Source organism: Dermochelys coriacea, chromosome 11, assembly GCF_009764565.3.
Source record: "Dermochelys coriacea isolate rDerCor1 chromosome 11, rDerCor1.pri.v4, whole genome shotgun sequence".
NCBI lineage: Eukaryota > Metazoa > Chordata > Testudines > Dermochelyidae > Dermochelys > Dermochelys coriacea.
This window is the reverse complement of record NC_050078.2, coordinates 63,356,658-63,370,056: the sequence shown is the minus strand read 5'-3', so window position 1 is coordinate 63,370,056 and position 13,399 is coordinate 63,356,658. Positions and strand designations below refer to the sequence as shown.

At 45.1% G+C, this 13,399-nt stretch overlaps 1 protein-coding gene across 2 annotated transcripts in view; it reads right to left on the bottom strand.

Annotated features, from left to right (window-relative positions):
- Positions 1-337: 337 nt before the first annotated feature.
- The window catches only part of PARD3B (par-3 family cell polarity regulator beta), a 644,857-nt gene continuing 631,795 nt past the window's right edge, over positions 338-13,399 (bottom strand). For both annotated transcript variants that reach the window (XM_038422313.2, XM_043505628.1), the window contains one exon: positions 338-3,383. In XM_038422313.2, the coding sequence (XP_038278241.1) occupies positions 3,023-3,383 (361 nt within the window). In that variant the 3' untranslated portion in view covers positions 338-3,022. The remainder of the gene's footprint in view (positions 3,384-13,399) is intronic.

The window sequence follows — 13,399 nt, the reverse complement described above, 5'->3', positions numbered from 1 at the left end:
CATATGGACATATGGGGAAAAGAGCAACCTGTTACTGAACGGCTCTTTTGGATTTTGCAAGTGGTGTATTTTCAACTGTCAGTTGTAGCACCTCGTGAAATTTGCACGGTACATATTTTCCACAATATGGTGCTAAAATCATATATTTTACATTGCACAGAAGCAGACTATATATACAGTAGTTATATGCCATGCTTTGCAAATACCGTACCTCTACAAGATATTCATCCAGCAAATTGCTATTTTCTCCTAGACCAGCACCACAGATTAATGAGATGGTCTGTAATACCTTTTGCTCCTGTCCCCCAGCAAGGTCAGAAGTGTTCTCCTTCATAGCTTCCAGCAGTGTACGATGTGTCCATATATTATATTAGTATCTCCTACTTTTTTTTTTTTTTTTTAAAGTCTCTTCTGTGTAACCTGTTGGGTAAGATTAACAACATGGAAGGTGCTCGTTTGATCTGTCTGCCCTAACCAAGAGGTGCCATTGCAGTCAATGTGAGGTTTCAGGTTATAGAGAGACAATTGAGCAAGCCCTTCAAAGGCCATAAATAACCCAGAAGCTGTTTCTATCCTGTTTTTATTTGGCCCTGGCTCATGAAATACTGGAAATGAGTTCTGTAAGCTGTGCTGCGGAGCATTTGAAGGGTTAGTAGGTAATGAATGATAAGGCAGTAGCTTATATTCAGAGCTGTTCTTAATTGTGGTCTGGCTTGATCAAGCCACTGTCACAAACATATTAGTTTCTTTACAGCTGGATCAAATGCATCTGGGGCTGTATTTCAAAAAAGGAAAAGAAAGTATTTTAATTTGTTTTCACTTCACTTTAGGTGGATGTTCATGTCACTAGCAGCTACCCTGTGGCTGCCATATCTTTATTAACCAAGTATACCACCCAGTACAGAAAGCTCGTTCAAAGAAGTACAAGGCTGTGTGTGGCATGTACCCTACACAGTGTTTACAGTGGAATGGGAATGCATCTAATGGTTGGAAGAGCCCCTTGGAGTGCAGCTGTGCAAACCTGTGTAAGACTCAGATACACCGTGCGCCAGTCTCTAGAGATCGAATGAATCCTTACCAGTCCTGATAAAGGGATACGCACCAGATGAATGGACCCTTCGTGTGATCTATAACTGGGAGGTGACCTGTGCAATGAATCCTGATGCATTTGCTGCACACCAAAGGGCGTCAGCCAGGCCAGGTCCGAGGCCTCTCCCTTAGAGGAGAGGGGCCCAAACTGGCGTCTGTTACTTCCAAAGGCAGAGCTTGAAGAATTACGGACACTCAGAAGCTACTTAAAATGTGTTCCTAGTTACAGGCTCCGTGGTTCCCTAAGTAATGCTTAGCATGACATCTGAAGCCTGGTTAGATTGCGTAGCAAATGTCTGTGGAGTTGAGAAGTCGCATGGCTGGGAGGCACATTTCAAACTGCCGCAGAGCATCTTTTACCTCCTTAAGGCCACCCCCCAGTCCTGGAGACTGCAGAGCAGCCCTGAGCTAATGTCTGCCGTGAGCTTGGGGAATGAAGCTAGGTCCTTCTCCTACCTTCCTCTCCCTCCTTCCCCACTTGTCCTTCCCCTCGTCTTCTCTTTTTCCATCAACCTCAGCTTCTCTCCTCTCCTCACCTAATTGTTTTAAAAAGCCTTAATCGTTTAAGCCATTCTCCTGGTTCCTTTTCTCTTTGCCCCCAACGTTTCTAAAGCAATCTCTCCTCTGTTATCCTCATTCTCTTCCCCATCCCCTGTTGCTTTTAAAAGCCTCAAGCCTCCTTCCCCCTCCCCTTTTCCAGTTGCCTCGTGGAGCACTGCTGGGTGAATTGGCATTGTTTGGCACTTCACACAGAACCGGCACTGCCAGAGCCTGACCTTCCTTGCAATGATCAGCAGCAGGTCCTGCATTAACAGGTGACAATTCAAACGGCAGGAGCCATGCACAGTGACAGCAGAAGGATAGGAAAGAAGCAAGGGCAAGTATGGGCTCTGCCCTCCCTGATCCATCTGAATACTTGATGGAGTAACAACTTTAATAGCATTTACTGTACTTCACATCTAGGGCCAGATCCTCAGCAGGTATAAATAGGATTAGCTCCACTGAAGTCAAGGAAGCTACACTCATTGACAGCTGCTGAGCATCTGGGCCCTAGGTGTTACATTTAAGAGCTGTGCTCTGCATAATATACATACACATGGGAACAGACAGACAGACATTTTTCAGATGGTTGCCTCGTCCCCTAATGATCCTGTAGGACACTTCTATGAATACTGTCCAAACTGCCCAAGTATGGCTGAGGAAGCTTAGTTCATTTTAGTCAAACTGTATTATTTGCAATATGAAAAGAGGATAAACTTGATGCAGAACTACCAAAAATGAGGGCTACCAGATGCATGCTCCAGCAAAGAAGCAGAAAGAGGAAGATATAGGCAAGATTAAAAATCAATGACTACGGCATTCTCAAAATATAAAACTGCTGGTTCAAGTGGGAGTGGAACAGGACAGAAGTCATTTGTGAACTCACCACTGCACGTGCCGCTAGATTACACAAGACTCTGCTCCCATGCAGAGCCTTGTAGCAAGGGAGCACTGCACTGAATACATGTGTCAGGTCACAGAAGGCTTCTGTGATATAATACTCCTGCAGTGTGGATCCAAAATGGACTCTTGTGACGTGCTGTGTGTCTGTGTGTGTGTGTGTGTGTGTGTGTGTGTGTGTGTAACCAGATGTGGTAAATAGCCCTGAGCTGTAGTAACAGTTACACTTACTTTTCAGCCATCACTTTCTATTTTTAACTGGCGTTAAAAACATTTGAATGCCTGGTAACGCACGTACCTAAAAGACACTATCTTAATTTGATATGGCCCAAGATTCCTAGGAAAACGAACCAATCCTGAGGCAGGCTCAGTAAGAACGATTCCAGTTAAGGCGCCATTCCTACATGCAGTTAAGCTTGTTAGGACCAACTGTAAAAAAGGGAATGTCAGGAATCCTTCATCCCAGCCCATGTTGACAAAGTCCAGTTTCAGGCTATACAGCTGCAGTCATGGGATTCTTTTGCCTGGAATCCTGATGTCTATATTGGTATTGATCCGGGCTGCTCCCACGCTGTCCTGTTCGGCCCATTTCATTATAAGCTGGCACTCTGTGTGGTTGGGGAGGTGAAGGCGGGACATCCTGGCGGAGGGGTCCCTTGTGCTGGGTGGTTAGTTGTTGGGCTGGGTAATACTGGGGGTACCGCAATTCTGCTGCCCTCATGTCTTGTGCACGAGAGTAGTTTCCTTTAGAGGGGTGGACAGCAGGCTGCCCTCCTTGGTAGTATGGAAGATCTCTCTCTTTGTATAGTACTCGTGGCCCTGTTAAATACTCCATTGGTTCTGCTGGTCCACATCTGGGAAGAAAGAAAATACATCTAGATAAATAAAGCAGTATTCCAAGCCAGCAGCACACTGTACTTAAAGTTCTACATGTAATGTGGGACCGGAAATGCCATCTCAGCAGTAACTCGACCTGGTGAGTCAAAACAGAACTTGATGCAATATTTCTAATACACAGGACACTGGGCACAAGGGTCCTGCGCACATCACAGCCCACTGACAAAGGAAGAGCTCTGCAGCTCACAAAGCCAGCCTCCCTTGATCCATTTGCCAAAATGGAAACAAAGATCCTTCAAACAATGTGTGTTTGACTGTGTCTTATCTAGCCTGAGGATAAACAGATGAGTTTGGGCTACAGCTTTGCAAATCCCATACGCCTTATGTGAACAAATAATCACACCTCCCAGCCTTGGCCCACTTTTTTCTTCTAACATGTCAGACTATAAAACTCCCAAAACACCATAGTTGGAAATCTTGGAACTCCTGGAAGAAACAAAAGGGATGTTAGGATACAGTATCTGTGTTTAATGGGCTAGCCGCCAGCGAGGTTTCAAAACCCCCCTGGTGAGCTGGAGAGCCTGATGTTAAGTCTGTTCTGTAACTTGTCTGCATCCATAAGGGCTTGGCAAGCTCTGGTGCATGTGAAAAGCAACATGTGACCATGTAATCCCAGAGGATGTGCTATAAAGTCTCCTCTGTACCTTTCTGTCTTAAATTCCATGATTTACACTAATGAGGGATTGATATTTCTCCCTAGAATAGTTTAACATGTGATACTTCTAAATGGCAAAAATAATTGTTCTGTATAGATACGTCACTGCAGCATCCACAACAGTTCAGCACGATTAGGAGTTTTACCGTTGTGACTGCAAATGTCCTTATACTTCACTAAGGCAAAACCTCCCATTGACTTCAGTGGAATTTTTTGCCTGAAGACAAGCTGAAGGAACTGCAGGATTTTGACCCAAAGAGAAGACTGAAAACGTAAATTAGATACACCTGCCCTAGGGGCACAGGACTAAACTCATCAGGCTGTTGTTGAAATAAATTTTTGTGGATTTATTAAAAAAATCTCTATTGTAAAAGATTTCAGGTGTCAAATTTGCTGATGACTTTTACTTCCTCCACCAAACTCTCTCTTTTGTTCACACAGGGATTTTATAAGCATGCTTCTCATTTCTTAACCCGGGCTTCCCTCCCAGATGCCATTGAAAATTGTTTTGCATGAAGTGAAACACAACATGTGTTTCTGCTGCACTCGTTTAAGCCCATGGGGTAAATCACAGACATAGGCAACGAACAAACATTATCTGCCTTGAAATGAACCTACAACACTCCCCCTGGAATTGCTTAGTGCAAATGTTTCCTGTTTAAAATGGAAAGAGAGAAAGGAAGAATTCCAGGCCTTGGACTTTTAGGACCCTACAGTCCCCAGAGACGTTTTGCTTTAAAAACAGAACATTATAAAAGACAGGCCCTCCTGTTTTTTTCATGAGACAGTCCAGGCAAAGTGCTGAAGGGGTTGAAGCCACCCTCTGAGATACTAAAAGGCCTCTTAACCCCCCATGTGTTCAGACAACTGGTATCTCTACTCTCACACTGTAGGCCTTGCAACAAAGTTCAACTTCCACAGCAAACCAAAGGGTTGCTCTGTGTGTTTCTATCAGAGGTGGTAGGAATGACGACAAGACTGGTTGACGAGCCATCCACACCATATCTTGCAACTGGAAGCTCATGTTTGAAATTAAAAGCGGAGAAAATTAAAGCGGAAGAGAAATTAAAAGCGGAAGCAGTTGTGTGTCAAGGTACAAAAAAAAGGGAACAAATGTTAGTGTGCCATACTTGGTATTAGTTTCCTTTTTCAAGATTCAAGAGAAAGATGAGCAATGCTTAAAAGGATCTTTGTCAAGATAACGGTCATATGTTTTCATGTAATTTTTCTCAGCTGTTATCTTTAGACAGAACTTTTGCTAATCATGCTTTAAAAAAATCAAAATAATGCAAACATGCTAAGGACAGATGCAAAGCCCAGTGGACGTCTGGGCAGCTTTGAATTGGGCCCTTAACGCAAAGCTGAACTTATGGTTTTAAAGTATTTCAAATGTAATTGGTGGAAAACAGATTCTGTTAAAGCTGCAATTAGAGTTGCTATTGGAACAAGCTGCCGTGCATCACCAGTTGCACCCTCAACACACCTTCACTCTTCAAGGGTCTGGGTGTAGCAAAGAAGGAGCATTGTCCACACAGCTTGGAGGAGGGGCAGCTGTAGAGCATGGGTGCTGACTTCCTCTTTTCCAGGGGGTACTCTGCCCCCACTCCACCCCTTCCCCCAAGCCCCTGCCTCTGCTCCACCCCCACCTCGGTCCACCCTCGCCCCCACTCCTCCCCCCCCCAGTGCTTCCTGCACCCCGGGAGGGCGGGCAGGAGGCACTGGGAGGGAGGGATAGGAGCTGATTGGCGGGGCTGCTGGTGGGTGCTCTAGCTCCGGAGCACCCACGGAGTCGGGGCTTATGTTGTAGTGTAGAGGGAATGGCTTCTTTTCAGGAGAGCTGAGTGTGCTGGGGGCATGGAACCCTCCAGAGCAGAGGTGGGCAAACTACGGCCTGCGGGACTGTGCTGCCCGGCCCCTGAGCTCCCAGCCGGGGAGGCTCGCCCCCGGCCCCTCCCCCACAGCCACGCCACCAGGCAAACAGCGTGGCTTGCGCCCGCCCACCTCCCAGGCTTTCCAACAAGCCTGTCCTGCCACTCAGAGCGGCATGGTAAGGGGGTGGAGGGGAGGAAGGGGAAGGAGGTCCCGGGGGCCAGTCAGGGGACAGGGAGCAGGGGGGATTGGATAGGGGGTGGGGTCCTGGGGACAAGAACTGTGTGTTTGGGGGTGGATGGGTCAGGAGTCCTGGGGGGCCTGTCAGGGGTCAGGGCAGTCAGGAGACAAGGAGCAGGAGGGCTTAGATGGGGGTGGAGTCCCGGGTGGTCAGGGGACAAAGAGCAGGGGGGGTTGGATGGGTCGGGGGGGTCAGGGGACAGGGGGTTTGGATAGGCATGAGAGTCCTGAAGAGCCTGTTGGGGGGCGGGGAGGTGGATAGGGGTCGGGGCAGTCAGGGGACTGGGGGGGTAGGATAGGGGGTGGGGTCCCGGGGGAGCAGTTAAGGGTGCAGGATCCAGGGAGGGGGCAGTCAGGGGACAAGGAGTGGGGGGGGGGTTGGATGGGGGGGATTCTGAGGGGGGCAGATAGGGGGCGGGGGCCAGGCTGTTTGGGGAGGCACAGCCTTCTTTACCAGGCCCTCCATATCATTTCGCAACCCAATGTGGCTCTCGGGCCAAAAAGCTTTCTCACCCGTGGTCCAGAGTAACATTTGGAAAGGAAGAAACCAGGTTCCACCGTCAGAGTGTTGGAATTAAGTTTGATGGCCAGTTTTACCCATGCAGGGCGTTCCCTCTCCAGGCCCCTCTTCTGGGGGTGGAGTACAAATGGCTCAGCTATGCCTATGGGGTCGGGATTGGCAGCTGGGGGATGGTGAGGCTGGGGAAGGCGTGGGTAGAGCCAGGCACATGGTTCCACTTCACACAGACGCTTCGGAAAAGCCAGTGTGTTAATACTTCTGCACCCTTCGGATAAAAAGCCATGATCCGAACACTTCAAGGGAGTCTCTGTGGGCAGGGAAGGCTGGGGAAGCCCTGGCAATTCTGCTCCGCTGGCGACCCCAGAAGGGGAACGATCTGAGGACAACTCAACAGAGGGTCCTTGTGTATGTGTCAGCCCCCTTTACCCAGCTCACTTCCCCAGGGTATTTCTGAAAGGAGAGGAGGGGATGACCCAGGCCATTGTTCCTATTTATAATAAGCCCTGAACGTTGAAACTGAACTATTCCCTGATGATTCATTCTAGATCATCTCATGATCCTTCTGGCCTTTTGCTCTATGTTTCTATTACTCACTCCCCTCCCCTCCCCCGCCTTCATGCTTGTTGGTTTAGTACGGGTGATTTCCTCCCAACTCTAGGCCTGCTGGCATTAGTGATTTTAAAAGGGAGTCAGAGAGTGGCTCGAAGCACTTTTTGGAGCCCCCCACTCCCTATATCACATTAACCAGCAGCTAAGAATTTGTAAGACTAAGAAAAGGAAAGATAGCTGGCACCTGACCAACTCTGAACATCCATTTTATTATTTTTTTAAAGTGAACCGAAAGTCAGTATTTTTAAGGCATTCCCCCCTCCCCCCCGCCCACACACACACAGATGCCAACCTGCAGCATCAGAAATGTCGTCCCCAGGAAAAGCTGCACTCACACGAATAAAGGGAGATTTGGGGGCAATTTCTAATAATGGTGATTCCAGAGAGCTACTTTGAAGCACCTCAATTTTCATCTGATCTTATACAGTCTGCTTGTGTATGTTATTACTTTTCTTTAAAAAAAACAACCACCCATAAGCCAAGCCAAACCAAACACCTTTTCAATTGCAGCCCCTTGGACACGGTGTTCACTTCTGAGTAGAAGAAAACAACTCTGCATTTTCCCTCGGCAGAGGCCCTAATGAAATTCTCTCCCCCTCCCACTCTGTTTTTGTTAGCTCCTGGTGGGTTCAGAGTTCAGAAGGCTAGTTCACACCTCCCCAGTGACCCACAGTTTGTGGGTCAGACCAACAACTAGAAGTGGAAAATCACTGACCCATGGGACCCATCCAAACCCCACAAATTGGGTCAAGCAGGTCCAGCCACTCCAAAGGGCTTGATAGGAGTGTGCCCTTTCGGAGGACTTGCTGAGCATGAGCTGCTCTGACCCTCAGCTGTTTGCTTTCTGGTCAGTTGTTTGACCTAGAGGGCCAGTGGGCTTAATGGCTGGCTGCAGATGGGGAACTTACACACAGGAACGTGCTGATCTTATAGCTCAGCCTTTTACTGACTGGCTCACTTGTGCCTTTTCCCAGTGAAGGAGTTGGGAGCAGAAGATGCAGGACCAGTTACATTAATATACTTCTTGTTAAGGAAGTTCTGGGAAGAGAGAAGGCAGGAGCACAGACTTCAAGGAAGGAATCAAAGCCATTAGAGCCGCATGAAAACTCTCTCACCTAACGGTGACATGATGTAGGCAAAGTGCCTTTCAAAAGCCTGTTTATTGAATTGTGATGATGGGAAATACGATTCCCCACCCCCACAGAAAAGGTATGGCACCGATAGAAGTAACGCAAACTTCCCCACACTTCCTGCCAACTTGTTTCAACCTTAACCTACTGGTTCGGAGCTGTGCTGGTTGATCTTCAAAAACACGGATCAGTTAGGAACTCTGATCCATTTTTGTAATTAGGAGCCCAATATAACCCTTGTTTTAAAGGTGACCTGCAAAGGAGGATTAAAATATTGTGCTTGTGCCCTTTTTTAGTTCTTGCTGATGGATAAAGGAGGCTTGAAAATGTTTTCTTTTCCTGCTTGTTTTTACCTTAGAAATATCAAGAATGTCAAATCTGATATTCCTTGGTTTTGCTACGAATCTCAGAGAGCTTTCAGGGGTGTTTACAATCTAACTGAAAGGAGCAGATTCTTTAAGGAAGGTCTTCCTCTTTCCAAAATGTTAATTAGTGATTGACGTTAAATGGCTGTCAATAAAAAAAAGTTTCAAATGGACTACGAATCATTTCCCCTCCCGCTTGCTCAACTTCTGCTCTCTTGAGTCTTGTGCTGTCCCCATTTCAGTAATTCTCCAGCTATCAAAGAAAAAAAATTTCTCCTACTCTGACAGGAAGTACTTGTTAAAATACACCTCAAGAAGTCATGTATTTTGTACCCAATGGAAACCCATACTTGGCTGCAGCCTCTTTTGCATCCTCTTCCATGACTGTTTAGTCTATGCAAGACTTAGAGAGATCCTGGGTGATGGCATGAGGCAACAAAGGTGGTGATTAGAGTGCCAAAGAGAACAGAGTCCTGTCTGTGTCCCAGGACGTCAGCAAAGCACTCTCTATGTATGCATCACAATGGAGTGCTGCCTGTTCTCTGTGATAAGGGCCCTAACTACATATACAGGATTAAAGAAGAAGATAAAAACCAAGAACAGATCTAGGAACTAAATGAGGCAAACAAACAACCTTACAACAAACATATGAAAAAAGAAAAGGAGTACTTGTGGCACCTTAGAGACTAACAAATTTATTTGAGCATAAGCTTTCGTGAGCTACAGCTCACTTCATTGGATGCACCCGATGAAGTGAACTGTAGCTCACGAAAGCTTATGCTCAAATAAATTTGTTAGTCTCTAAGGTGCCACAAGTACTCCTTTTCTTTTTGCAAATATAGACTAACAAGGCTGCTACTCTGAAACCAAACGTATGAAGTGTTTCTTCTGAGAGCGGACCTTATAAAACTGTTTGACTTATATTTTTAAAAATCCTGGCTCAATGGCTATGTAGTCTCGCGCTCTGATATTTAAAGTCACGGCACATAATAGAGAAAGCAGTGCTGGTTCAATCTGAGCACCAAGAACTTCAGTAGCTTAATATTCAGTGTGCAATACCTAAAGAGTCAATGCAGGTTTTAAAAAAAAAAGTCACTACATGGGTCTGAGTTTCACTGAAGTCTCTCATTTGCAGGCTGGTTACTCCTAAAACAAATTTTCTGTGTCATTTCAAACAAACATTTATCAATTAAGAACATGTTTTTTTGCATTTAAACGAATGAAATCAAATGTTGTATCCTAGCACGAGGAGGAAACTGCAGCACAAGGCATTGCTCTGTCAGGGAGACGGCTGCACCTCTCAGCAGAAGGCAGATGTCTAGCAATGCCATACTAACCTCAAACACACCACACACAGATTATTTATGGGCTGAGCTGGTGGAGGTGCTTTCTCCTCCTGTTCTTTTATCAACAATGCACGACTAAAAAAATTGGATAATGTAAACGAATACAATCCTAGTGCCTCATGTAGCACATGCCACGCAGAGAGAGCTGTTTTTAGTTGGAGGACTGTTGTTTGGAATTCCTTCAGTGTCAGGTTTCCAGTTACCAGACCCCTCATCCCTGATGAAGGCATGAATGCGGTTGGACAGGATTAGCAGAACACTTTGCAATGCATATTACATAGCTTTGATTTCTATAGGCTTTGCAGACCCATAAAAATAATGATCATTTCATGACCTATGTTACTGGGGGGGGGAATGGAAAAACATCTACTTTTGCTACTTGTGTTTGCTTTGTATTGCAAGGAGGAGAGGTCCCTCACAGTTTGCTGGGAATTCTGGCAGGGATAAATTACAGACACAAAGCAGATACCTAGGGCCTGATCCTCCGTTCACAGCAGTTTTACACTGTTGAAACTCCTCTAACTTCAACAGTTACCCCAACTGACCCTAGTGTAAGAACTTGTCTGCACAGTTTTTGTGCTGCTATAAGAAAAGAGTTAAAGTTTTGAATATAGTTTAGAAACCAGTATAAAGTAGTAAATTCCCACATATGTGTGTGCAATTAGACCATATAAAGGTGCTTATATTGGTATAGTTATAACAGGACAAAAACTGTGTGTAGACCAGCCTTAAGTGACTGCAAAATCAGGCCTTTTTCTATTTGAAAGCACATCATGGATAGCCTCTAACCAATAAAAAGTATTGGAGATGATGAACTCAGCAAATGCTAGTCAGAGATTTTATGAAAACATTGCGTATGTTTGCAGGGCACATTTTAAGGGGTTCAGCGGGTGATGCATGTTTATGGGCACTGGAAAGGAAACTTGATGGCAGAAGAACATAAGGCAGAAAAATAAGGTCTTGGATGGACAATGTGGTATCCTGGGTGGATTAAAAGGAGTATTGGTCCATAAAGAGATTAGCAGAGGATCACAGAGAATGGACTGCCATGGTTGCAAACTTTCTGTAATGGTGACGCCACAGGAGCAGCAGCATAGGGACTCATTCTGAGAGGTGCTGGGCACCCAGAGCTCCCACTGAACTTATTAGGAGTTGAAGATATTTATCAGGTTCTCAGTGCCTCTCAAAATTGGGACCAAAACAGAGAATTTAGCTACAGATGACAACTTTCCACATTGGCCAAAAGAGGTACAGGAATAATAAGAATAAGAATAAGAATAATAAAAAAGCAATTTAGTAACCTGAAAGAACATTTTAAACTTCTACCAGGAGATTACAACACATGATGTGAGGCTTTCCCTAGGGAGCTTAATGATTCCTTTTGTACCTATGAGCACCACTGTAACGCAACTTTACCGAGCCTCTTCTGTGCTCTACTCTGGCCAGCATCAGAATTTAGGGAGGGATTTTCACAAAACACTCAGCACTGACTAAACTCTGCTCCTACCGAAAGTAAGCGTGAAACTCCAATTTATTTCAGTGGAAGGAATTAGGCCAACTTTTGAAAATCCCACCCTCTGAGCAAAATCCCATTCATAAAATCCAGCCTACAAATATCAGGAGCCATGATAATTAAGTAATTAGGTTAAAAACCAAAAAAACTCAAAGCACAGTGGTTGGCATTTTATAAGTGCCTGATACGGATACAAGACAACTGCTCTGGTAATCTTCCCTAGCTCCTCCCTCTTATTTTGTTCATCGGCTCTCAAGCGTGGTACATCTCCTCTGGTGGGGTATATAGAATAAACAACTGCTTATTGAGCAAGACATTTCTGTTCTGTGATCTTTTCAAGCTTACAAGGGTCTTAAAGAGATCGGTAACTTAAGTGGTGAGTTGTTACCACATGTCATTTCGAACGTTACTCATTATTTGACACTGCATAATGCCTTTTGAGTCATTAAGCTCTTGGCATCAGCAACCCAGACTCAATACTAGGCAGTCGTGTCTCTTGCACTGGGAACCTCCATGTGCTATCACATGAAAGGCCTGGATTAGATTTCACTTCCCCTTGGCCTTTTGTTTCCTAGATCAGCAAGCGCTGAAAGCTCACTATAGAGACAAAAGTTCTCAGCCTTTTGCAAGACTATCTTGCATCATACTGCAATAACTTCTCTGACCAATCAAGGGAGTTATGCACTAATGGGAATCCTATCCCACTTGTCTTGACTATTGTAACACAGGGGTCTTATGACCTGTGGGCAGGTGTGAACCAAGGGGAGATTTTGTGCTCGGGGTGGGAGTAAGCGGGAATCAAGTTACATTCTGAGTGTAGAAAAATCTATTAAATCAATGTTTACATGAGGAATCTTGTATTTTCAAATGTTAAACAAATGAAGCCTATGTAAGAGGGTTATTTTCAGTATTATCTGCTCAATACACTAAAAGTCACTCGGTATTTAGAAGAAAAAAAAATCAAGCTCACACATCTGAAGCTGGCAAAAGAAAAGAAAGCTCAGGACCCCGCTGAATACTCCCTTTAAATTTAGACTCATACCCAAGGATGACAAATACTGAACAGGTGCAACACTGCCACTACTGTGAGCCAGGTTACACCGAAGTCTCTCTGGAGGTTATTTGTATTACATGAGCCCCGAGAGGCTTCCAGTTAATATTGGGACCCCATTGTACTAGACCCTGTAAGAGAGAGTCCCTGCCCCCAAAAGATTACTGTCTAACTAGACAAATCAGACATAGGGTAACAGGGAAAGAGAAGCAGAGAGGGGGTAAGGTGACTTGACCAAGATCACCCAGCAAATCAGTGGAAGAACCAAGAGTTGAACGCAGGTTAGTCCAGTGTCCTACCAAGTACTGCTGCTTTTCTGGGAGCTGCCAAGGTGGAAATTAAAGGTCTCATGGTGTTTTTAAAAAGGTAATCCCAGGGCCCCATCCAAAATTTCTTCTCTTAAAAAAAGCACACAGGTTGTATGTAATGTCAGGGCCGCATGAGAGCTATTGCTAAACATATAATAGTTCCTCCTTTTGCCTGTACACTCGCTGAACTACAAGTATCCAACTCATTTTGCACAGCGCTTTGAAAGACACTTAAACCAAATTCCTTTCCATTCGTCACATGAAATGAATTTAAAGCACAGTGATTATTCAGCTGTGTTGTTAAAATGATTTTCAACAAATAATAGAAGTCATTAAAAGAGTCTTTCGAAGTAACAACAACCCAAGC